The following is a 24,534-nucleotide window of genomic DNA, read 5'->3' on the forward strand; positions in this document are numbered from 1 at the left end:
GTTAACAATCGTGATAGTAAAATAACTTTAGTGTTAAAAAACGCTTTGCTTCTCCTTCTTATCTGTACGACAAAGGCATGGAATACACTACCGAAAACTACAATTTAGAGCTATTCAAGGTGAACAAGCATTATTCGGACTAATGCGAAGCACCAGATCGTCGCTGATCATCAGGTGAGATTGCCAGCTCTATTTTTGCAAGCAAACTATATTTTGCATAAAAAAATAAACAATTTTTAATTTGCGAAAATAATGGTCACATTGTGAAACGTAAGCAGTCAACCGGAAATTTGCCAAAATGCTAGAATCGCTCCAGATTCATCAGATGTGTGAAGGTGTTGTAATACTGAAATCGTACTTTCACACACATTCAATCCAAAGTTGATAAGTTTAGAAACTTTGACAATAGGTCTCTAGACCTAGACAGGAGTTTCTTGCGATCATGTTACCGACTATAGAGAGAGCTCGGCGTTGTCTCGCCAAATCCTCATTTTTTTTTCTGTTAGATGATATGATAATGCTGACTTTTTTGTTTTCGATAATTTAACTTTAGGCTTTTCCTTGGTAATGGTAATAGATTACATCATGTAGAAAACTACACCTCATATTCACATGTATAGACGACTTCGTTAATGAAACAAATTACTCTTAAAAAGTTGAAAAACCAAATACAAATATACGACAACAAGCACATGGAAAAATTCGTGAGGTCCGCTGGTTCGCGCCGTAGCTTAGTTGGCATTGCGTCTGCCACGGTATGCTAGAAAACGTCGGTTCGAATCCCAATGGATCGAAGGATTTTTTCTAAGTTCGATATTTATATTACTCATTATAACAAATTAATACAATTCAGAATCTTTTACAGGGCCAAACCTACGTTTCCTACAGATTTGAAAACAACAGTGGCAGCTCAGAAGAAGCGTCTTCGATTTAAGTGGAGAAAACTGCTCTACATATTACAAATCCTCAACATCAGATAAAATCGGTTAGAGCTCACCTCCGCAACAGCGTATATTCTATTCACGTTAAGAATGCAGTAGTTTACAATACAAAGCGTTTAAAGCCGTGTGACTGGTCAATTTTGAATTTTGTTGCTGCATTTTACGTGATAATAAAGTGTGATTGGTCAGTTAATGTTTGCTACTGCACTTTTAACGCAAATAAGCGAGTAGACAGCTCCTCCAATGTCGAGACATTTTGTATACCCATGCATAACATATTGAAAAGCAAAGTACATAAATTTATGTTTATATTGATTATTATTTTATTGAGTTATATTTTCATTAAAGAGATTTGTTTTGTTATACTCGCAACAAAATTTATCCAAAGCGTGACATGAATTTAATGATAGAGATTGAGTTTATTGTTAAATTTGCAATTTAGCTTAACGTGAAAAGTTACCTGGATTAAGTAACAATTACATTTATTGTGGCGTTTGCTTGAAAATGATATTTTGTCAATTACTTTTTGAAGTATTTCACAAAGTGTACACAGTTTATTCTAAAACCTATCCTTGGAAAAACTCCATTATAAATAATCGTGAGCATTAATGCGTCGCCAAAAGACAGATGCAATAATTATATGCAAAATATGTGCGCATTGACTCACGTATACGAAACGAGGTTTATTAGTTTAGGAAACGAGGTTTATTACTACAGAGGATCATTTTCATGTATTACGCCACTCTGATTTCGGTTGTCTATTGCATTCCTAAGTTATGATCAGACAAACAAATTAAATGTGGACCCACAATAGTCTGATTTTTTAATTAGAAATAGCTATCTGACAGCCACTAATGACACTTGTTACCATCAAACAGAGAAAAGAAACTGTAACCAAACAACATTTCGTCTACATTCGGTCTCTACATACTTACGAGTATATTAAATTTTTTTTGTTACATTGATAACATTATAATTTAATAATAATAAATGAATACCTACAACTGACTATTCAAACACAATATTACCCTCTTAAATGAATCATTGAAGTCAAATCTTTTAAGACAACTCTATCTATATATTTCGTCAAAAACTAGTATCCCACTAAACGTCAATGTATTATCTCTAATTAAATTTTCCAGGCTTACATTTTCGAGTGTATTGCTGTGAGAAATAGCCAGGGTCAATATTTAATTTGTCAGTCTTTATTCGATGTTATAAACACTACGGTTACTTTAAGTAGTTTTAATCCAAACGAGATTTTTTTAATTTATTACGGGAGTTTAATTTAGTTTTTAGATACACGTTGATTTTTATTAATTTGTTGTGAATGCGTACATTTATGATGTGGTTTATGTAACTTTAACTTTGTTTTAACTAATTTTAGAGCAAATTTTTACTTGGCATAATATCGAATTAATGCAGAAATGTAGAACTTGTTCAATAGAATAAGCAAAATGCGAATGGTAACAAATAATGATTTTCGAACTAACGTCATGACGGTGCCGATTCTGTCATGCTTTATCTTAATCTTAATTAAAAATACGGTACAGGGCTAAAATCATTTGTAATAAAAAGAGATTTGGCACGTCAAAGTAAATAGAAAATTTGAAAAGAAATCCCAAATCTAGAAACCTCGTACTATTAAAAAACTCTTTGAGTTAATATTTCTCCTTAATACTTCTTTAACTAAGTCTTTCTAGTCTAAGAACTTTAAACCTCTTCCTATTTCTTAACTTAAGTATTCGCTGCTCGACGGATAATAACACTTTAATAAAATCATCATTAAAAATAAATATACAAAAGTTATTAAGGTTCCTCAACTAAATGTTTTAAGAATGATGAGTTTATTGTAGACGATTTTAGAATTTTTTACAATTTAATGTTGTAACTTACCCGCGGAAGTAAATTTGAAACTTTGCACTTGCTCTGTCTCTTTCATCACGACGCGAAAGAAAGAGAAGCAGACTAAGTACGCAGACTCAAATGGACTTGTGCGAGTTATAAGAGTCGTCTAGCGCCTCTTAATTAACGGCCTAAATAGTCTTAAAATTGTTATTTAAATTTTTTGCACCACTGTGGATTGTGCGTAAGGAGTACAATTAATAAACGTTATGATCTAGATAATAACTTGAATAATCCACCATGGTTAGTACCACCAACGACATTTTAAACGTGGTAAGTGTGTACGTCCATTTAAACACCAAGTAAAGAGCTGTATTCACGATCCTGCGTTACGAATTGCATGCAGAAGGACTTGCTTGAAATTTTGAGCTCGCCTTGCTGAATTGTGTATTATAAATAATCCCTGTTTAAACGGAACAGTTGGTGGTATTTTGCAGTGGAACTTCAAATAGGATTTATAGTTACGGTGCATCTGTTTAGAAGGAATCGATTGCGATTATTAGAATTCATTTTTATCTTGAGTTAGAAATTTGACGAACAAAAGGGAAAAAACAATTTAATCTTTATGGAAACTGAAGTTCCCATGACCAATGAGAGAATTTGGTAATTTGGATAGAAATGTATTGTCTAATATTTATTAAGTAATTATTGGTATGCGTACAATTTATTGCATAATAACGAATTGTAATGTTAAGCCAGGCCAAGCATTTTATAAGTTACAAAAACCGTTTGTGCAAACAAACTAAATATTTGTCATATTTTTCATCAAAGTTAATATTTTGCACAAGTTAAAATTTTAAAAATCATGAGAATAATTGAAGTGAAATTTATTACTGATTTTTATATTTTTTCGAATTTACGTAAGGATTTTCAACGAACTTTTACACCGAGATGAGATGGCTGTCTTTACGTCAAATACACCTTTTGGTGTTATATAGGCTTAGCATCAGAATGATAAGGTTTGAATTATCGATATAAGTATCAACTTCACTGTCCCACATGTTGACCGACGACCAAAATACTTCTGTCGATCGATTTCCAACTCACCTAAAGTTGACCATTTTTACTTTAGTTTTATTTTTCTTTAGCGCAAAAGCTAAGACAAAACAATCCGATGAAATTCGTAGCGAACGAATTCATCACCTGTTTCAGATGTTTGTTATAGATGAATCGACGGTCAAGACATTCTGTCGGACAACATGCCATTGACTGAATAGCTGCCCTTATTGGGAAACTGAAGAGTATAGGGACCCAACATAGAAAGTGTATACGCTGGCCTCAATGTATCGTATTATTTATATTGTTGACACGTATGTAATGTAACAGTATGTATTTCATATTCTTAGTACTATCGCAAATAGTTTTACTGTTCATTCCATATACTTACTGTTTACATCTGTGATTTTTTAAATTGTTTTTTTTATTACCAAGTAGCGCAATGCAAGCTTCCATTTTCTGTGATCTCTGACTTTTCGAGCTATATCGCATTTTAATTATTATTTATTAAACGGGGTTAGATTTTTTTAATGCCTACCTATACAAGATTAATGTAAGTAAGTGTTACTGTAAATATTTAAAGTAACGTATATTAATATGTCAATTTTATCTTGTCCGTTTAGCTATAGGGGTACATCACCACACATTTTTAGACGACTTGTGGTTCATTTTTATATACATTATGTCGATTAGCCTTTTTGCTGAGCGAAGTGTAATTATTGACACTTCTGTCTTCCTTTCCATTAATTTAACAATGAACACCGCAGCTACTGTTAGGCTCTTTCACTATGAATTAACCTTAATTAATAAAAACGAACCATGAAATAATGTTATTTTAAAAAAACCTTCAAAATAAAAGACTACACGATGCAGCTTCATAATAAAAAGACGACGATTACTCTAGCTATATTATTTTAGTCTTACGTTGACGATTCTAATGCAAGTTTTACCTAAAACTAAGTTGATTACGAAAACTAGTGACCACACCGCCGCACAAAAGTACCAAGGAACACCCAACCGATCGAGCCAATAAAGTTAAGTGGGAATAGCCTTTATTGCTCATGCTGACATTAAATTAAAACAGACGAAAATACAAAAGCATGTACAGTAATCGTCGAGCAATTTCGACCTGGCATACTATATCGCAGTTTCATCATACAAAAGTGTGTCTTCCCAAAGAAACCAATATAATATTTTATAGCAAAATTTTCACTACAACTTAACAAGTTGCTTTTAAAGACAACACTGACTCTTATAAGCTTCTGTTGTCAGTATAAGTTCGCAAAATACCGAAAGCCAAATGCAAGTTGTGCCAATTTAATAATATAGTATTTCCTGCGATGTTGGTGCGACCCGCACGATCCCTGTTCTTGCTCTGCCCCTCTATATGAAACATGCAATAGAATCTGCAACAATTGGACGTAGTTAAGCAAAAAGAATGAAATCCATAAAATTATCAAAAAATGAGGTATGTGTACCAAACGGTTCCTAAAGTCTAACTTGTTAGATCAGCAAGAAAAATCCAACATATAAACATCAATAATTATCTCTGGAGTTACATGACATTATAAGTTTTGAAAATAAAACAAGAGTGAGAAACATTTTTAAACTTCAAACTGCCGTGTCTCGAAAGTGAGTGTATGTGGATTGGATCCTTTTTGTTGAACTACGTCCAATTCGCTTTTGTACATTTAGTGACTTAGTATTATTTCCGCCAACGCTTCCTAAATTATTTTGGATTTTTTTCCAAATTAAAATACAGACTAAGTGCATAATATTTGGACCAACCCCCCAAGTGTAATCTTAGCGATAGATATTTTATATTAATTACTATATATAAATATATATATATATATATATATATATATATATATATATACATTGTGTGTATGTATGTGTGTATGTATATATATATATATATATATATACACACAAGCGGATATACATACCTCTCAGTGTAGTACCGAACAAAGTGTCAAATGTAATGGATGTTAGGTGTAAAATGTAGATAGAAAATAACGAGACTAATTGTATTATGTTTCTTTCTAAACTAATAGAGTATCGAGCAATTGAGATCGAGATAATTAAGTAAAATTATATTACTACGTGAAAAAGTAAGGTTTAAAAGCTGTCAAAAATAAATAAACTGTAGATTCATGTGAAAAGCGCAGCTCACAGATTGACCGTAGTTTAGTCTACAAAGAAACATAATAGGATCGTTTGGAAGTAATTATTGTTACGTGCGCGGGATTTCCGCCCTGACTCACGAGCGATCTAACAATCGATTTGCTACTACAACAGACGTGTATTTAACGTCTGTACAATGAAAAATAGTGAAACCAAATATGGACACCGCACCGTGATACAAAAGCAAAATCGGTTTCTTACATACATTTTTGGTTTGGTCTTTTGTTTTATCCACCGTTTGTGGAAAAGTCGTGGAAAGTTAAAATAATTCTGACCGATCTAGTTTGCAAGTTTTAAATGTGAATCGATTGTGAAAAGTTAACAGAGATATTTGGTAATACTTGACGCTTCATTTTGTGCTATGCAGCTATACTTAATCACATAAATAAATAATTTAGTGTTGTAAATAATACCATGTAAAATCTTGTTTTACTCGATCATTTACAAAGACCTGAATCTGGCACTGAATCAAGTGATGCTCTGTGAACTAGTCAACGCCTGAGCTCAGTGGGGACGTCCCGCTCGTTGATGTTGTAGAGTAAGAATTTTGCGACGTGATCAATTTACAAATTGTGTTAATGAATATTTAAACAATAAATACCGTTTTGAATAAATAACATTTTTATTCTTACTGTGGTTACTCGTCATATACATACAATACACATACATATTACCTACGTTAATTATGCATGTAAAAGAAAGTTCATTATTTTAATAGATAAATTAAAATCCACCAAAGATTTTACCGTTGGCATGTCCAACACTACTATATGCTTACAATTACAATTGTTTGCTAATAACGAGTTTGATAATCAAGGCACAAGCTATTAAGAAGTCAGTTACACCAACAGATATTATTTTAATGGCTGTTAGTGGCAATTGTATGGCTTAAAATCAAGCGTCTGTGCGAATTAATCTACATGTGAGTCACGCCTTGTGATTCGGTGCACTGAGCGACTATTCTGCGCGCACGGACCGAATAATCGCCCACACATTATAAAGTCACAACTGTATTTACGTGAAGTCAGTTTTTTATCACAGACTATAATTTGCTTGTATACATTTGAATAATGTTTTAACTAAATAACTAAACTAAGTGTTGATTAAAAATGTTATGTTTAAATAAAACTGGAATAAAGGTACAACCGTGTGATGGCCAAGAAGTCGTTATAGAGAAGGGTAGGCGCTATCATCGTAGATGGGTGAACTAGCGCTAAGGCCTGCAGTGGATAAAATTTAGCTATGGATGATGATGACGATGAAATATAACTGGAAATAACGTAACGAATTTAACTCTCGGCTCCCACAGAAAACTTGAATTTGAGTACCTTCGGAAAATGTTATACACCCCTGATATAACTGTAACATACACTTCAATTTTCCACGGCACGCGACACAGTCACAGTTAGTTCACACCGCGTCAATCATGTCAGCGCCTCGCACTCATCCACTATGTATCTAATACTCCTGCTACTGATACAAGTGCACGCAGAGTGGGTGGAGATCTATCAGCAACATTATAGGAAACCTCTACGACCCAGCTATACGTACACCGCCCTCGAAAAACCTGTCTTCGAAAGAACAACCAAAGGAAATCGTATTTACATCAACAATTCAATACCGGAATATCACTGGAATAAAGCAATACACAATGTACCCAATGACGACGTACGAAGATATGAGTATGAAACTTCTAGTACGACTGTAATCTCCAAACATGAAATTTCTGAACAAAAACCTATGACGATCTTTAACGTTGAAGATATTGAGTCGAAAAAAAAGGCTATCATGAAACTACCTAAACCGGTTACAGACCAAAGTATTAAAACAGCAGATTTGATTAATCATGAGGTCCCGAAAGTAAACAGCGCAGTGATCGTCCAGCGTTTAAAGTCTACTGAAGCCACGGTTAAGCCTATTAAATATGATGATGATTTTGAAATAAAGCCTTTGGAAGTTTATAATTTATCCGATGTTGAGTTGATCACTGGAGAATATACAGCAACAATCATCAATAATAAAAATGTCTACGCACCATTAACCACCAGTGAAGCTACAATGTTTAAAACACCATCGGAACATCCGCTGGTAACAAAAGTACCGAATCGAGAATTGACTAAAGTGACTGAACAGGATTTATTCGAACATGATTGGCCAACTAATGAAGACCGATACGAATATGCAGTTAAAATAGTTCCGAGTACTAGCAATAAGAGAAGAGTTGACATCATACGGAAAACTCATAATCCAAACGTGCTAAAAACTACAAATGATAACATTTTTGAATCTCATAAACCTACTAACTCATGGGCATCGAAATCTAAATATAATTTGGAAATGGATAGTGAAATGTCAAGCTTTGAAAAGATAGTTTTTGAGCGAGATACAACTCTTACTCCCAAAATACGATCAAGTTCGAAACCCCAAACCGTGAAACAAAAAGCTACAATAAAGGCCTCAAATATAACAATCCAGCCAGAAACTGAAATAGAAACAGCCATTTTCGAAGGTAATAAGGAGCAAACTAAGCTAATACATTTAAGCACTAACATTAATCCGAAGACCGAATTAAAAGTAGACAAGAATAGGATTCAAAACAATAGTTCCATCCCTACGACAGACCCTGACAAGGTGATGATATATGAAATACTAGAAGATCATGCAATGTCATCAGAAATTACCACCCAAAAACTTTCACTAAGTAACTTAGGTAATATAAAAAAAGTGTATCCTACCAAAATTACAAAAGTTGATAAAAATGGACATGAAATTGACAGCTCCTTTACACGTCTACCTTCTACTGAAGCAACTTTTACGGATGATGAATTAGCAATTATACAACACAATAAAGAAAATCAAGATAAAAACTTCCAAAGAATCCCATTCCAAGCAAATATCAAACAGGCATCAGTTATTACACAAAAAGGTTTCAATAAAACAACAGAGAAAAAAACGGGAATTGTTCATCCTGTAGCTACACAAACCACACAAGACTTAGAAGCAGTAATAGTTTCCGTAAACGATGATAAAATTTACAAAAAACCTTTTAAAGAAAATTTTAAACTAATACCAAAAGTTACTACAACAAACAAAACGCCTACTTTAACTACTGCAGCGACAAAGTACAACATTGATATTTTTAATAAAGTTACAGGACCAACTGATTCTAGTAGCTATGAGAGACATATCACATTACAACATAAGATTCCTGAATTCATTACAAAAGAGGAGGACTTCAATCGTGAACAAGAATCTGACGATACAAAAGTTATAGAAAACGAAAATGTTGATATTGATGTGCAAAAGTATGATATTGATTCAAATGTAAATGACATGGACACGGAAGACGTAGAAACTAGTATTAAAAAAGTAAGTGATGAAATGGTAACAGAAAACCCGAACAAAGTTAAAAGTGAAGCCAAGCAAGATAATTTCGAGACTATAGCTGAAAATACGAAGCAAGAAACATTATCAAGTGAAAACATACCAAACACAATGAAAACTATGATGAAAGTTCTGAAAATAGTAACAGATACTATTAAAAGAAATACGAGAAAAAACGTCAATAGTAAAGTGCGATATTTGGAACGTCTACGAGATACTATTTCTAAAACTATTGGTAAGTAATCGTGTTTTATATTTCTTTACGTACAGCCAAGAGCACGTTAAGCTTTGACCCTTTGACCCTTTGAAATTTAAATCATAAGGTTAAGTTTGACTCCCTATAATACAACACAATAAGACAGTATTACGGAATACTACGATTTTGGACTAAGCACAGCGACGAGCATAGAATGCTGAAACTTATCTAAACTAATACTATAAATGCGAAAGTAACTCTGATCGTAAAGGGGTTACGTTATGATTATGAATTATGAGCAATAATAGATTCAGTTAGAACAATAATGGATCATTCCTCTTAATTACCGTCTGCAGAAGACAGCATCGAGGCTGCATTCCCCGACGACAACCCTGCAAAATCCTCCCGGAACCGCATGACACGCTCCACTCAAGCCCTGCCACGCGGGCATGTTGAGTTCCCATCTTCGGAGAGTGCACTGATGACTATTTCCTTCCTTACTTTTGCTGTGTACCTTATTAAGTTGGTATTGGTAAGTGTAAATAGTGTAAATCATAAATATTTTGCTCGTAACCAACGGTATCTATGTAGTGTAGTAGCGTACCGTAACCTTGATAATAACTCCCCAATAACCTGTGGTTTTATTGTCCACAGCAAATTATTCAAGCCTACAAGAATAAAACAATGATGATGATGCCGACCGTCGTAGCTGCTATTGGACGAGCCTACAGCTACGGTCGCTCTAAACATTGATTTTTAATTATAAATTTATTGGTAACCCTAAAAATGGTTTTTTCTTTTCATAATTTCCCGCGCAGCTGTTTGCGGTCCCTCACTATATTTGAACGTTTTGTCGTTTCATACAGAACGTAGGCCTCGAAACAAATCGTAATAAATAGAAAACAATTATTTTTAGATAATTTAACAATTTGTATAAATAAATAATCTTTAATGAGTGAATATCAAGAAATTATGTTCCAATAAATTTAAAAACGTATCAAGAACTATGTGTTCTGAGGTTTGATCGCAGCAACAAAACGAAAAATCATTAAACAAACCCTCCGCGAAGTGCGTGCTTCGAAAACAATTAAGAATATTTATATTAGCGAATATGAACAGTACAACAGAACGAATATTTCTCTCAAATCCTGGAGCGCGCCAGTCTTCTAGCATGAGCCAAGTCAATCTCGAAAGTAAGTGCTATTGTTTGCTTAATGTCTCGCATCACATTTTCGTTACAATGGATGGTGGCTACCCATTAATAGGCCGGCCATGCGTACAATTCTCTTCTAGAGGAGTTTTCGCTTCTATTTATCATGGTGATTCTTTTATCACTAGCCTATTTTTATAATTAAACGAATATTCTAAATTTCTTCAATGCTTTCTAGTTGTTTCTTTTTGTCCTCACAATGGAGCGACCATCTTTTATTTGTATACAAATCAATCAATTAAGTACTCGGATATTCTACACTCTTAAGTCTAGACATAAAGCTTACAATTTATTTTTACAATCTACAATAAGTCGACTGTTGGGATATGTACTTGTACACACACTCGTACGTTTAGATTCACATTGGGGTAGGCAGAGACAATCGATCGTCACTGCGCGATCCAGACAACTGCCAACTTCATTGCCAATAATAATTATTTTCTTACAAACTCTTAATATTCTATGCGCTCCAGCCTTTTTAAGAACATTCTGAATTTGAAGTAAGGTAATCTTTTGAGGTCATGTCAGTCATGTGTCCAAGCCACCTCAATCAACATACCATTCTCTATTTTTATCACTATGTCCTTTTTGAAACAACATTATTTGCAGATCATAGTAATCCACACTCTGTTGCATAACAATATATTACAAATTTTACTTAGGCACCTCATTTCTATTGCATTCACTTTACTCTAGTGCTTTTTTGCCATACCCAACACTTGCTCCCACTCGTCAGTGTTGGATCCAAAACAGTATTATGCTAATATATTACTACGCCTTCAACTTCACACTAACCTCTTTCACCTAAACATCGAGGGTTCTAGAGAACTGTGTGACTACTGAAAACTCTCAGGGAAAGTAATAAAGTGGTCCTGCGCTGGGTTCCAGGTCACCCTGACGTCGAGGTAAATGAGACAGCAGATGTACTGGCAAAGGTTGGTGCTAGGGAAACCTTTATTGGACCCGAACCCTTTATAGGGATAGCATACAGCCTGGCAAAGCTCACTCTGCTGAATGAAAGCACACACATCTCCCGAGAAGTGTGGCTACAGAGTAAGGGTCTTGAGCATTCAAAAGCCCTGATAGTTGCCTAGAGTGCCAAACACTGTAGAGAAGTTCTGTCATTGGACAGGAATGGCACCAGAATACTCACTAGAGTCTTAACAGGACATTGTGGCTTGAGCAAGCACATGTCAAATATTGGGCAGAGAGAGTAGAGAGTGTAGATTCTGCCACAAGGTGGATGACACTCATGCTCATCTTCTCACCCAATGTAACCAATGTAACCCTGATGGGCGTACGAAGCTCCATACTGGGAAGGCACATGCCACAACCAGAGGACATTCAATCTGTCGGAGCCAGGAAAGTCCTTCAGTTCTTCAATGCTGTCGGCCTTGGCTCTGAACTGTAATTAGTGGTGATCACAATACATCAACTGATGATCGCAGTAACGAGGGGCTACACATGTCCCGATGAAGCCACCCTAACAATAATAATAACTCAACTTGCAACTTTTGTATCTATGGCTCTGTCGTTTTGCGATGTAAACATACATTCTATGTACACAAACTCTTTGACTTGTATACTTTTTGTCCATCATTTTCATTATTAATTGTCATGTCATTCCCTTTCTTTGTACCTATATGTATTTGTATAATTATTATTTTACTATTTTCCTAAATAAACGTGTATTTCTGCAGATGTGCAAGATTTCTCAAATTTATGCAGAACATGTGCCACCAACACACAATATGTCATCCCAATATTCTCCGGTGAAGGCCTGCAGAACAACTTAGCTGATAAGATTCACAAACACCTGCCTATACAGGTAAGCTATGCTACACACAGAAGGCTACACGTGATTTCTTCGCTTTGTCAGACTATTAAAAGTGACCATGAATAGGCTTTTAAACCCTGTTGGTAATGACTTCAAACAACAGTATTCTTGTTAGTATTAAAGCCCAAGTATTGCTACTATTTAGTATTAATAGTAGCAATACTTGGGCCTTTCTTATTTCTGATTTATATTAATGATCTGCCATTCTTTGTTAAGGACCATTGCGAAATAGTGTTGTTTGCTGATGACACATTCTTGATTTTTAAAATAGACAGACATGACATTAACTATGACCATATTAATGATACCCTCTCTAAGGTACTTTATTGGTTTAATGCTAACAATTTATTGCTTAATGCCAAGAAGACAAAATGTGTTAAATTTGAATTACCTAACGTAAAATCGACTAGTCCAAGCATAGAAATAAACGGAGAAAAGTTAGACCTTGTTAATAATGCAGTCTTCTTGGGAGTGACCTTAGATAGTAAACTTCAATGGTTTCCACATATATCGTCCCTGGCCAGCAGATTAAGCTCCGCTGCATACCTGTACGCAGTGCGCAGAATACGTGAGCTTACCGATGTTAGTACTGCTAGACTAGTTTACTTTAGTTACTTCCATAGTATAATGTCCTACGGGATTCTCTTGTGGGGTAAAGCAGCAGATATTCAAACCATATTTGTATTGCAAAAACGAGCGATTCGTTCTGTGTACTGTCTAGGCTCTCGGGTTTCTCTCAGAGAAAAGTTTAAGGAGACTGGTATCATGATTGTGGCATCACAGTACATATACTCAAATATTTTATACGCCCGTAAAAATATATATAATATCAATAAGAAAAAAGATATCCATAATATTAACCTTAGAGCTAAGTCCAAACTCATGGTACCACGATTTCGTTTAACCAAGGTGAACAACTCTTTTATGGGGAAAATTTGATTCAAAGTGTATTCCATAGCATTTAAGTTTATTTGAAAAGAGCAATCCCTAGAGTTTCTTGCTCGTTCTTCTCAGGGAGGTCAGCGTAGTGAACGAGCAGTAGCTTAAATGTGACGTGTTCAAGTGTAAATTTATTTTACCTATGGAATAAATAATGTTTGACTTTGACATCTAGTTGGTTTTTTAAACTACAATAGTATCTATCTATCTATATACAATAGTAGTAGTAGGTATTTTTATGGAATGGGTCTTACCATATAATGGATACAGATTGAAAATGTCCTTAGAGGCTGGGTTAAACATACCAAAAATAAATGAGATTTATCATAAAGTTGAAGCGAGTGGAGGTCGTTAAAAATATACGTCTACGAGTACATAACACTTGTAGGTCTACTGTCTCTGATTACCCCATTTGTAGACAGTTGTGATGGTATGAATGAGTTTCTACGGCAAATCGTAGGCCTTAGACTTAAAAAGTAATAGAAGCGTAAATACACATACACATATTATATGGACGTCGGGTCCGCGCTAGAAAGTGTCCGAACTTATAGGGCGTTAAAATCGTATACAGAGCGTCATTCACGCTTTAGTCTTCGTTTGTTCGACTGACAGCGAAGCAAACAAAATTAGACAGTACTGCGATGACATTACAATTTCAATTCAACGTTTTAGCTTTTTCATATTCCTTTACATGTCACTATGTTTAAATAGGTTGACTTGGGACATTTTTTTCGTGGTTTTTGTATTAGACCCGTCGTCGTCCATTTATTTGTAAGTCAATGTACACATAAATGAAAATATGGTGTTTTTTCTATTTTTAACCTTGTTTTTATAATTTATAAACATTTACCATATTTACTTACGACAATATTATTATATTGTCCAAGTGTACACTACGGGTGTATGTATGTGTTATGAATAGTGTTAAGAATTTTTTCCTGTCCTGACGGCCTGGGTTGGGGGATGTCCATAGAAAGAATCCTCTCTTTTAGTGGTCTGCCCGCCACTGGAACAAGCCAGAATGTTCCATTGAAATAAAAACAAGACTGTAGGTTGTATTGTTCGCATCAGGTGAGCGAGAGCGACCTGCTGCCGCACGGCGTGTGCGTGCAGTGCGCGCACACGCTGCTGGCTTGGAGCGAGCTGGTGGAGTGCAGCCGCGACGCCGACCGGGCGCTGCGCACGCGCCTCGCGCAGTTGCAGCTCGTAGCCCAGCAGGTGCGTTTCACGAGTCATTTGGATGTACAGCAATCCTCCTGTTTCAAATCGCCGCTGTGGCTACCGTTGTCACTATGCCGCTACAAACTATGTTAGACCCAAACTAAATACTACTTCCCTGTGGATTACAATTAAAATAATTGTTTCAGGATATTAAACCCTCAACAAAGCGTGAACCGAACCAAATTGACCAGCTAAATGAGTAAGTATTATTACTTTTCAATTCTGCTGATATGTCACTGTGGCATTATACCTGATGGAAAGTAACCAAGTGGACGAAGGTGGTACACGTTCGCCTAGAAGACGCAGCATTCCATTCCTTCGGCCTATTCACTCTGATCTTATCAATGCCCTGAATGTACCGTTCGGGAAATATAAAACACGGCAAAGAGTTGCTCTCTTTAGCTGCATGCATAATGAACGCGCAAACGTTCCGTGCGGGTGCGGGTGATGCGGGAACGTGTAAGAGTGAAATTCTTCGAGGCGACGCGACGCGACTGATTAACCGTTGACCAAACCTAATAGTGTAAGCAAGCGCTTTATAAAATACCTATACGATAATCGATGGCGATGCTTACGAGATTTACCTCAGCAAGCACGATGTTGCTATTTAATATCTTAGCTCAGCGCTCCGGTGAGTCCAAAGCGTCCGACTGAGAACCGGTAGATTCGTGGTGACAATAGTACTCCACAAGAAAGCAAGCTTGAGCTCAATGGAGATTGGTTGATTTCGAGCTCCAATATTATTGAAGACTTTTGGTAACTGAACATACAAAATCCCGTGAAAACGAGATAATAATAATAAAATAATAATAATAATAATAACGCACACACTCGACATAGCCCCGCCCTAGGGAAACCCTGTGTCGCGGGTGCCATGGACACACAAATGGACAATTACAAATTACACCCAAACTCACGAGACAAATAAATGTAGGCCATACAAATATTTCTCCCGGCCCGGGAATCGATACCTGGGACCTCTGCATGGCAGTCCGGCATGGTAACCGTTCGACCACGGAGGCAGATCCATCATGTTCCCGAATGAATTAATGAATTTGGAACTAAGTCCGTAGATTAACAGAACCCCCAGAAACGTCTACGTACTAAGCTGAAGGGGTCATCGGAACAAACTTATTCTATGATAGAAAAAAGCAAATGAGAATTGGATGCCAGAAAATGCATCTGCTGGTCAGTGTTCTGGTATAAGTACAACCGCTCAAAGTGGCGAGTGTTGTGATATCTGTGAATAAACCGCTGCTGAGTACGAGTTAGTGCAGTCTGAATGTCTCCAAGTTACCACTCTGTGAACAAAATTTATGGGCATAAAATAACATTCCACGTAAAGTACCTTCTCGAACGTATGCACAGGTGCTATGCTGTGACGTAGAATGGCATGCTTTTGGGTGTAACTGGGGTACCTAATACTTCCTAGTATCGTCACTCATTCGTCACGTCTCCATGAGGAACAGCAGATGAGGTTTCAATGTCAATGTGGTGATTGATCTCGTCGAGATTTCAGTGCAATCTCCGAATATTATCAATTTACTTTAACCGCACGAAAGATGCGTCCCAGTTTTCTTTTGTCACAATTAATGAATGCATAAGAAAGCGTATTGGTTAGATTAGCTAAGCGAGAAGTACAAAAACGGGAGACTGACCTGAAGCATGCGAAGATGATCGGGATGGCCATCAGGCTTTTTGCATCCGGTCGACAATTTTTTACGACATGTCAGGGCAGCCTTTTGTCCGTGGCTACTAGAGCCCGTTTTAGGATCCCGCAACCCGGCATTCAAAAGTGCAACCATCATGGAGCACTGGAACCAGTCCGCAAGCGCAACGTAACTACCCAAACCCTTCCAGAAAGGCTACCTCAGACATCATGCTGGAACACGACTTTTACTGTTTGGCGACCTTATTTTACCAGCATGGTGATTGCTAACAACGGACGAAACCAACCACTGGTAATAAGTAGTTCGTTTGTCACCACCCAAGGTGATAAACGAACTACTTAATACCGGCACGTTCAGGGAAACCTGGTTAAAAGAGCCCGTGTACACGAACGACTTCAACTCTCAAACTAACTCAAGTTAAGCTTATTTTACTGTCCTTCTGTCCACTTAGTGAAATGTCAACAGTTCCTATATTGGTGTGTTATTTCAGGTTAGATTCAACACTTCGTAAAATCATAGAGGAAGCAATAAGTGACTATTCAAATACGATAAACATAGGTGGGGAACACTCGGATGTTGAGTTTGTTTGCCAAAAATGCCCAGAACATCCCATTTCGACCACTTCCGAAGAGTTAGCTGAACATATTGAGGTGGAACATATTTCAGACCTGAACATCATGCATGCAACCGAACGCTTTATAAAAGACTATGTCACTTTTGTAGAAAAATTAACTCTCGAGGACTCGACAGATAGTGACTCGAACAAACAATCATCAGAACCAATATTACGAAGTTATTGCTGTCCATTTTGTGCAAGCGTGTTTTCATCCACGATACGTTTAAGCCATCATATTAGCCAACATGTTGAAGTAAACATAAATGTGGGGATTATATGTTGCGAAGTACAGTACACGGAAAGAGAATCCTTTTTTAAACATTTACATAAATCACACGTGATCTGCAACGAAAATAATGTGAATAACATTTGTCGGACTTGTGGTTTTTCTACCGATACCCACAACGACCTTCAAACACATATTATCGATGAACACGCTACAGAGCAACATAGAAATAAAGGTAAAGATATAAGTAAGTTGCCAAAAAATGGCACTAGACATCAAAAATACATACCTGTTGCTTGTCCAGAATGCCACAAGGTTTTCTCTAATAAGTACCACATGCTGACTCACTTGAAAAGTCACTCAGAAATCACGAGATATATTTGCGAGTTATGCGAAAAAACTTACAGCAATGCTTCAAACTTATCAAAGCACAAAAAATTAGTTCATCAGGGAATTTTAAGTTATGTTTGCCATTTTTGCGGCGAGGCGTTTCCTTCGAGGCAAACACGGGACACACATTCGAGGATACATAGTGGAGATGCGCCATTCCATTGCGACTATTGTACGAAAAATTTCCGCTCAAAACAAACCTTGCAGAGACACATCGAAATGCACTTAGATATAAGGAAATACGCATGTCACTTCTGTCCAAAGAAATTTAGAAAGGGCTCTCACCTGATATACCATATAAGCACTCACGGAAGGAAGTAACGGAGATTGTTTGTTGCAGGTGCAAGCCCTGCCAACACGCATTTGAGACTAGAACGAACCTGGACTCTTCTGAAATCCAGTATTACATAGATACCTCTCAAAATGTGAAAGATAATCTAGAAGATAATCATTTCCTAGGAGAAAATGCTTCACAATCTGACGACGACGATGAACCTCTTTCAAGTGTTGCAACCAAAAAATCCACAGATTTATATACCAACTTCTACCATGCTTTATTAAAGTTCCGAAATCATTTCTTCTCTAAACATAAATTAGAGCCGATCAATGAAATTACAGACTCCAGCGATTCCGAAATAGTCAACGATGACAGTATGAACGGCGAAATTGAAGAACTGAACATTGACAATTTCGACGACTTAACACAGTGCAACATGAGAAAAGACAGAATGGATGAAAGAACTCGACTGGAACTAAGCGAAGTTAGATCGAAAATAAATGGGAAGATCTATTACACTTGCAGTATATGCGGTAAAAATCTGAGCTCAGCTCATACATATGTGTTCCATAAACGAATTCATACGGGAGAACGCCCATGCGTGTGTCATATATGCGGAAAACAGTTCAGAGCTCCGAATGGCTTACAAAGACACTTGACGGAAACTCACGAGAAAGTACGCCGACACTCGTGCAGATATTGTCCAAAGAATTTCGCTAATTCGCAGAATTTGAAACAACATATGCGGATACATACAGGGGAGCGTCCTTTCGTGTGTTCTCATTGCGGAAAACGGTTTACACAGAGTGGATCTTTGCATGTCCATTTGAAGACACACAGTGAACATTTCCCATATTCGTGCGCAGAATGCGGCGCAAAGTTTCGACTTAGATCCGGCTTAACAAGGCACAGACTCAAACATACAGGAGAAAGACCACATGTATGCACTCACTGCGGCAAAGGGTTTCGTCAAAAGCATGAATTAAACAGTCACACATTGTCTCATACCGACTCCAAACCGTTTACTTGCATACACTGTGGCGCTGCGTTCAGACAACGAAGGGCGTTGACGCATCACGTTAAAAGACTGCATGACAATGAACAAGCAAGAGAAGTGATACAACCCATATCTGCTCGGGGTCCAAATATGCTAGTCTATACACAAATCGGACCATACTAATGTAAATAATTTAGAAATTATTTGTTCTTATATGTACTTATAGTATATAACAGAGACTAAAACTTGTTGTAATCGAATGAAAGTTTATAATATAATTATTAGAAAATCTCGTAAGCTTTTTATTAATATTTTCATGACACCTTTTCGCTTCTACTTTACAGAACATTAACCGAATTCGATAGAATCGACGTCAAAGTCGAAGAAAACGAAGAAAACAAATCCGCGATAAGTCTCATTGAAAACATAAATAAACCTAAAATTTCTATCGCAGAAAACGGCAAAAAGTATGCGTCATGTGAGGTATGTAAAAGAAACATCGGTGTGAATTCATGGAGACGCCATGCGCGGTTGCATCAAGGAGAGAAGAGGTACAGCTGTCATACCTGTGGCCTTGCATTTAGCGACAGCGGAAATCTCACGAGACACACTAGAGCATTACACACAGGAGATCGTCCACACAGTTGTCCAGTTTGTCGTAAAACATTCTCAAGGAATAGCCATTTACAAGATCATGTAAAATCTCATTCGGATAGAAGAGAATTTGTTTGTGATCTCTGCGGGAAGGCGTCGAAATCCAGCACCGCGTTGCGAATGCACAAAAAGACGCACGAAAGCCAGCGCAAATTCTTGTGTATGGAGTGCGGGTCCAGGTTTAAAAGGCCCGGCGAGCTGCGTGCGCATGTGACGGTTCACACGGGAGAAAAAGCATTCAATTGTAGATGCGGACGAACATTCAGGCTGCGGAGTCAACTGACTGCACATTCTCGTACACATAAAAATACTGAGGCAGAAAGTTAACGATTCCTTGAACTGTGTTGTGTTATTGTTCAAGGTTAATGGTGAAGATTATTGATGAAAGAGAATATTTTGCCCAACTTAACAAAACTACAAAATAATATTTTTTTAGTCTCTTAAGTCTTGATGGACCTGCTTTGTTGCAGGTTCCAAGAAGTGGCATTCGTAGTGCCGGCGCACGCGCCGCCGGAGTACGCTGCATCGGGACGCGCCACGCCCATTCTGCGCAAAGCTTGCGATTACTGTCGCTCAGAATATCCACAAAATGACTACACGGATCACTTGACGACCGCTCATTCGGACCGTCTTTTCCACTGTGAAGAATGCAACAACTACGTCGACAGAAAAGACTTTCTTTCCCACATGACTGTACACGCAATGGAGTACTCCTCGGAGAACGTGAGAAAAGAAATTAAGAGGCAAATGCAAATGAGGGCTAAACGTGAAATAAAGGACGAAAATGAAAACACAGAAGTCAGTAATAAAGAACCTGTTCTGCAAAATGACAATACGGACGTACAAGCTACTCCACAAACTACAGTAAGAAGCTTTGGGAGAGAAGAAGAGGACCAAAATGATTTTTCTGATCACAGCGATACCGAAAATGATTTCGGGCCTTTACCTGAATCAGTTTTTGAAGCTATAGAAGATTCGCAAGACAGTCAAACCGAAAGCGTTGAAACTTCTAATACGGGTGATGAGATAGCCAGGAACTCGGCCAGTACAAATCGCTCTTTAAAAACAGGAAAAGGAAAAATAGTACGGAGGTGTTCCGTTTGTGGTAAAGAGTACACTGTTTCTTCGAGCTACTTCTATCACGTGAAATACTCTCACAAGCAGACTAAAGAGCATTCATGTAAAACTTGCGGGCGCAAGTTCGCGACAAAAGGCAGTTTGGCCCAACATTCCAGCATCCACACCGGGGAAAGCCCGTTTGAATGCGACGAATGTGGCAAAAAGTTCCGAAGCAATGCCAGCTTGTACATTCACAAACAGACTCATAACGGGCGTAAAAATTACTCTTGTACACATTGCGATGCGTCTTTCCGCTGGAAGACGCACTTGGCGAGGCACATGACCCGACACTCAAAAGAGAAGAGACACGTTTGCGCGGTGTGCGGCCGAGGCTTCAGCGTCAAGTGCGACCTGCTCCGTCACGCCAGAACTCACGAGGCGGGAAAGATCGATTGCGAGAAGTGTGGCGCCACATTCGCTCAAATGCGGTACTTGAAAGTGCACATGGAAAAGAAACACCCTAGTGCGAAGTAAGAATCTCGTGGATTCAAAACGTGGATTGTCATTTCATTTTAAATGTCTACGCATGCAGGTGTAGCTTTGATTAAATTCATTAAAAAAATAATTGGTCCCTGGGACATTTGTGAAACTAGATCTTATTCACTATCTTTTTTCATAAAATCAAAAAATCACTTGTTTTCATAACGACAATTTCCAACAAAAGGAGGTTCGCCACCGGCGACGCGATATGAGGATTGAAATTTGTATGACAAAATTTCAGTTCTCTGTTAGCGTATCTTCGGTGAAATATTCTGGATTGACGAGGATGGACGAGGCGAGAATTGAATATTTGTTTTTGTAGTAATGAACCGTGTTGCTACCTAAAACTCGGACGAGCTCGCGAGTGCCCCCAGTGCCACGGGCATTGTGGAGTACGTACGATTTGAGATTTAAAAAAAAAATGGGTTCATCCGATTCCTATTTAACATATTAAATACTAATGATTTACGGGACATGTTACTTCAGCCACGCGTTTATCGCTAGACGAACCGAACAGACCAGGACCACAGCGTGAGGTCGCGACGGCTCGCGCTACCTATTATTGGCAATTTTTGGTGGAAATAGGCCGGCAAGATTTCAATTCTCGCCTGCTTCGCCGGTGGAAAACCAAAGGTGGTTTTCAATGATCAAAGATTCACTGTCCTTGTAATAATGGTAGCAATTATTATTCCATTCACCTATGTAAGCAGTAGTTATAAAAGTTCATCACCTAAGATTAAATGAAGGCCATGCGATAGTAGTTTGAATTTTTATTAAAATGCGAATGGATGTTAATAAGTCTTAGACTTGTGTTATGAATGACACTTCATTTTGTCTTCACTCGATTATATTAAATCTTAGATAGTATTTATTATTCGCGTCGTTAGCAGTAATACTCAATATTTATTCCAAACCGTTTAAAATAAATCATGTCGTGGGTCATACTTCATGACTTGAGAAATTAAATTTCTCTTACAACCTATTATTCGGCATACCTACTATTAGGGCCCGGTGAGGGATGGTAGCATATTCTAGTCATGTCTTCTGCGACGTCGTCGATTATCCTCATCCTCGGTTTACGTTTAGTTGGAATATCAGTACATTTCTTATAGTACACGCATACTTTCACATTTGTTGTAATATTTGTATGTTTGTATCTGCCCAACTCTATTATTTCTTTAAGTGAAATTGCACAAAATTCGACATAATAATATATATATATATATATATTACACGCAAAATAGGCGCCTTGACGTGGAGTTGCGGACACCAGCCCGTTACACCAAGTACCAAGTACCGTATATAAAAATTAATTAATATTTACGATAAAGGCATTGCCATTACTCTTGTGTTCAAATAATTTTCAGTCGAAGCTAAATATGGTGCATTTTGTTAAATTTCCAGTAGAAGCTGAATATGGTGTTTTTGGGGTCCTTAAATTGTTGCAAGCAAAATTAGGCAGTCATTGCAGTGACGTTACAATTTAAATTAAATGTTTTACATAGGAAATGAAACTATTTTTCCGGATTTAAATCGCCGTCAACCGTGACCATGGGACCTGTAAAGGGCCCAAAACGTTGGTTTGTTTGAAAAAACAAATGTACGCGATTTAAATCCAGAAAAATAGTTTCATTTCCTATGTGTAACAATCGCGAAAACCTAAGAACTTAAATGTTTTAGTTTTTTATATTTCGTTACATGTCACTACGTTTGTATAGGTTAACTTCGGACATTTTTTTCGTGGTTTTTGTATTAGACCCGACGTCCAATTGTTGGTAGGTCAATGGGTTGCCTATACAAAATGCGCACTGCCAATTAGATTTGTGAAATCTATTTTTTTCATAATCACTTGTTTTCGTGAGGACAGAATCTGACAAAAATGACCTATGGTCAAAGATACCATGTCCTTGTAATAATAATAGTAAGTAATTACAATTTTATTCCATTCACATTGAGCAACGGTCTCATCACACTTTTCGACACAGAATCGCATTAAGCTGGATAGAAAAAAGCTGTTTTTTTTCTGACTAGCTCAAGCCATTTCCGTATTCATAGGTATGGGGACTCTAAACAGTCGTGCACAATTATAACGACTGTATGTGGTGTATACTACCTAAGATTCAATTAACGTCATGTGATTGGTCAAATTCTTATTAATATACAGTTTCATAATTAATTTTGTCTTCACTCACTCATAATTAAACTTTAGTATTATATAAGTAATGTAGGGATTAGCATCGTTTATAGTTCTAAAATTTTATCCCTGTTTAAAATAAATAATGTCTGCATAAGCTCAATTTACTTTGGCGGGTAATGAAATGGGAATGAGTTTTCATAGCACAATTAATTAACTTGATGTCCAAAAAACAATTCACGCCCCTTCGGAATAAAAAAAACCATAAAAAAACTTCAGAAAAAAAACAATTCTCGCATTGTCTTGGGAATTCCCGCAGCTACCGCATCGAATCTTTTTTTTATAGATTGTTTGACAAAAATGTAATTTTCGTACGTAACCTAGCCAAGTTTTGGGTCGTAATAGTTAGTATATGCTATCGATACGATAAGAACGAATAGGTTATATTTTGTCATGCCGTCTGTACATAATTAGTAAAGTTAGGTGGTAGGTGCGTGTTTTGTGCCAATGTAATTTTGGAAAGATGTACATACAAACATATAATATATAAACGTTAGGTCAGTAGATTCTTTTAACACATACGATTATGCAAACTAAATTTTTAATCGACTACGGCGATGCTAAGAGGAGGATTATGATTTTTAAGAACACAAGCACATGTATGTAATGTATAAATTTTGTGTATTCATCTGTTTCCACGACATTGAATCATTGTCTCTGAAACATTAGATTTTATGTCAAGATTAAATTCCATTATTTCCACTAGTTCTGTTGACAGAACTACTGGTACTTTTTTCCATTTGTTCTGTTAATAAATATAATTTCGCTCTTGTTTACAACTTTTAAGTACTTATACTCTTTTTGTCGTATCGGCTTTTTACAGTTAGCATATAGACGTGTTTGATCTCTAGTTTCGATAGATGTTACAGATGTAAACTTATTGGAATTTTATTCTAAATAAAACCAATACACTCCACGGATGATTGTTTTTTATTTAAAGATTTTTTATAGGTTTAAGTTTATATTCACATAATAGTTGGCTTTACATATATTACACACTAAACCCCATAACTGTTAAGGGGTCACCACGTTCATGGACACGGAATCTTCTGAATCAATATTACTTATTTGACAGTAATTGTTTCGGACACGAAA

At 36.8% G+C, this 24,534-nt stretch overlaps 3 protein-coding genes across 5 annotated transcripts in view; all 3 read left to right on the forward strand.

Moving 5' to 3' along the window:
* The window catches only part of LOC113239924 (serine/threonine-protein kinase D1), a 77,169-nt gene extending 71,508 nt beyond the window's left edge, over positions 1-5,661 (forward strand). Inside the window, exon 17 of the mRNA XM_026477083.1 lies at positions 866-5,661. The gene's annotated coding sequence lies outside the window, so the exon portion shown is untranslated. The remainder of the gene's footprint in view (positions 1-865) is intronic.
* A 1,673-nt stretch (positions 5,662-7,334) lies between these two features.
* LOC113239896 lies at positions 7,335-10,392 on the forward strand. Its single transcript, XM_026477058.1, has 3 exons — positions 7,335-9,648; positions 9,966-10,141; positions 10,264-10,392. The coding sequence occupies exons 1-3, from the start codon at positions 7,482-7,484 to the stop codon at positions 10,360-10,362; spliced, it is 2,442 nt and encodes an 813-aa protein (XP_026332843.1). The 5' UTR covers positions 7,335-7,481; the 3' UTR covers positions 10,363-10,392.
* Positions 10,393-10,669: 277 nt separating this feature from the next.
* On the forward strand, positions 10,670-22,436 carry LOC113239930 (zinc finger protein 184-like). Of its 3 annotated transcripts, none has more exons than XM_026477091.1 (5): positions 10,670-10,802; positions 12,520-12,647; positions 14,667-14,813; positions 14,963-15,015; positions 20,117-22,436. In XM_026477091.1, the coding sequence occupies exons 1-5, from the start codon at positions 10,721-10,723 to the stop codon at positions 21,237-21,239; spliced, it is 1,533 nt and encodes a 510-aa protein (XP_026332876.1). In that variant the 5' UTR covers positions 10,670-10,720; the 3' UTR covers positions 21,240-22,436. The 3 variants fall into 3 exon arrangements, with proteins under 3 accessions (XP_026332876.1, XP_026332877.1, XP_026332878.1); XM_026477092.1 differs by lacking the exon at positions 20,117-22,436 and adding an exon at positions 18,059-19,222; XM_026477093.1 differs by lacking the exon at positions 20,117-22,436 and adding an exon at positions 16,977-18,044.
* The last annotated feature ends 2,098 nt before the right edge of the window (positions 22,437-24,534 follow it).

Source organism: Hyposmocoma kahamanoa, unplaced genomic scaffold, assembly GCF_003589595.1.
Source record: "Hyposmocoma kahamanoa isolate Upper Pololo Valley unplaced genomic scaffold, ASM358959v1 117, whole genome shotgun sequence".
In the NCBI taxonomy this organism is placed as follows: domain Eukaryota; kingdom Metazoa; phylum Arthropoda; class Insecta; order Lepidoptera; family Cosmopterigidae; genus Hyposmocoma; species Hyposmocoma kahamanoa.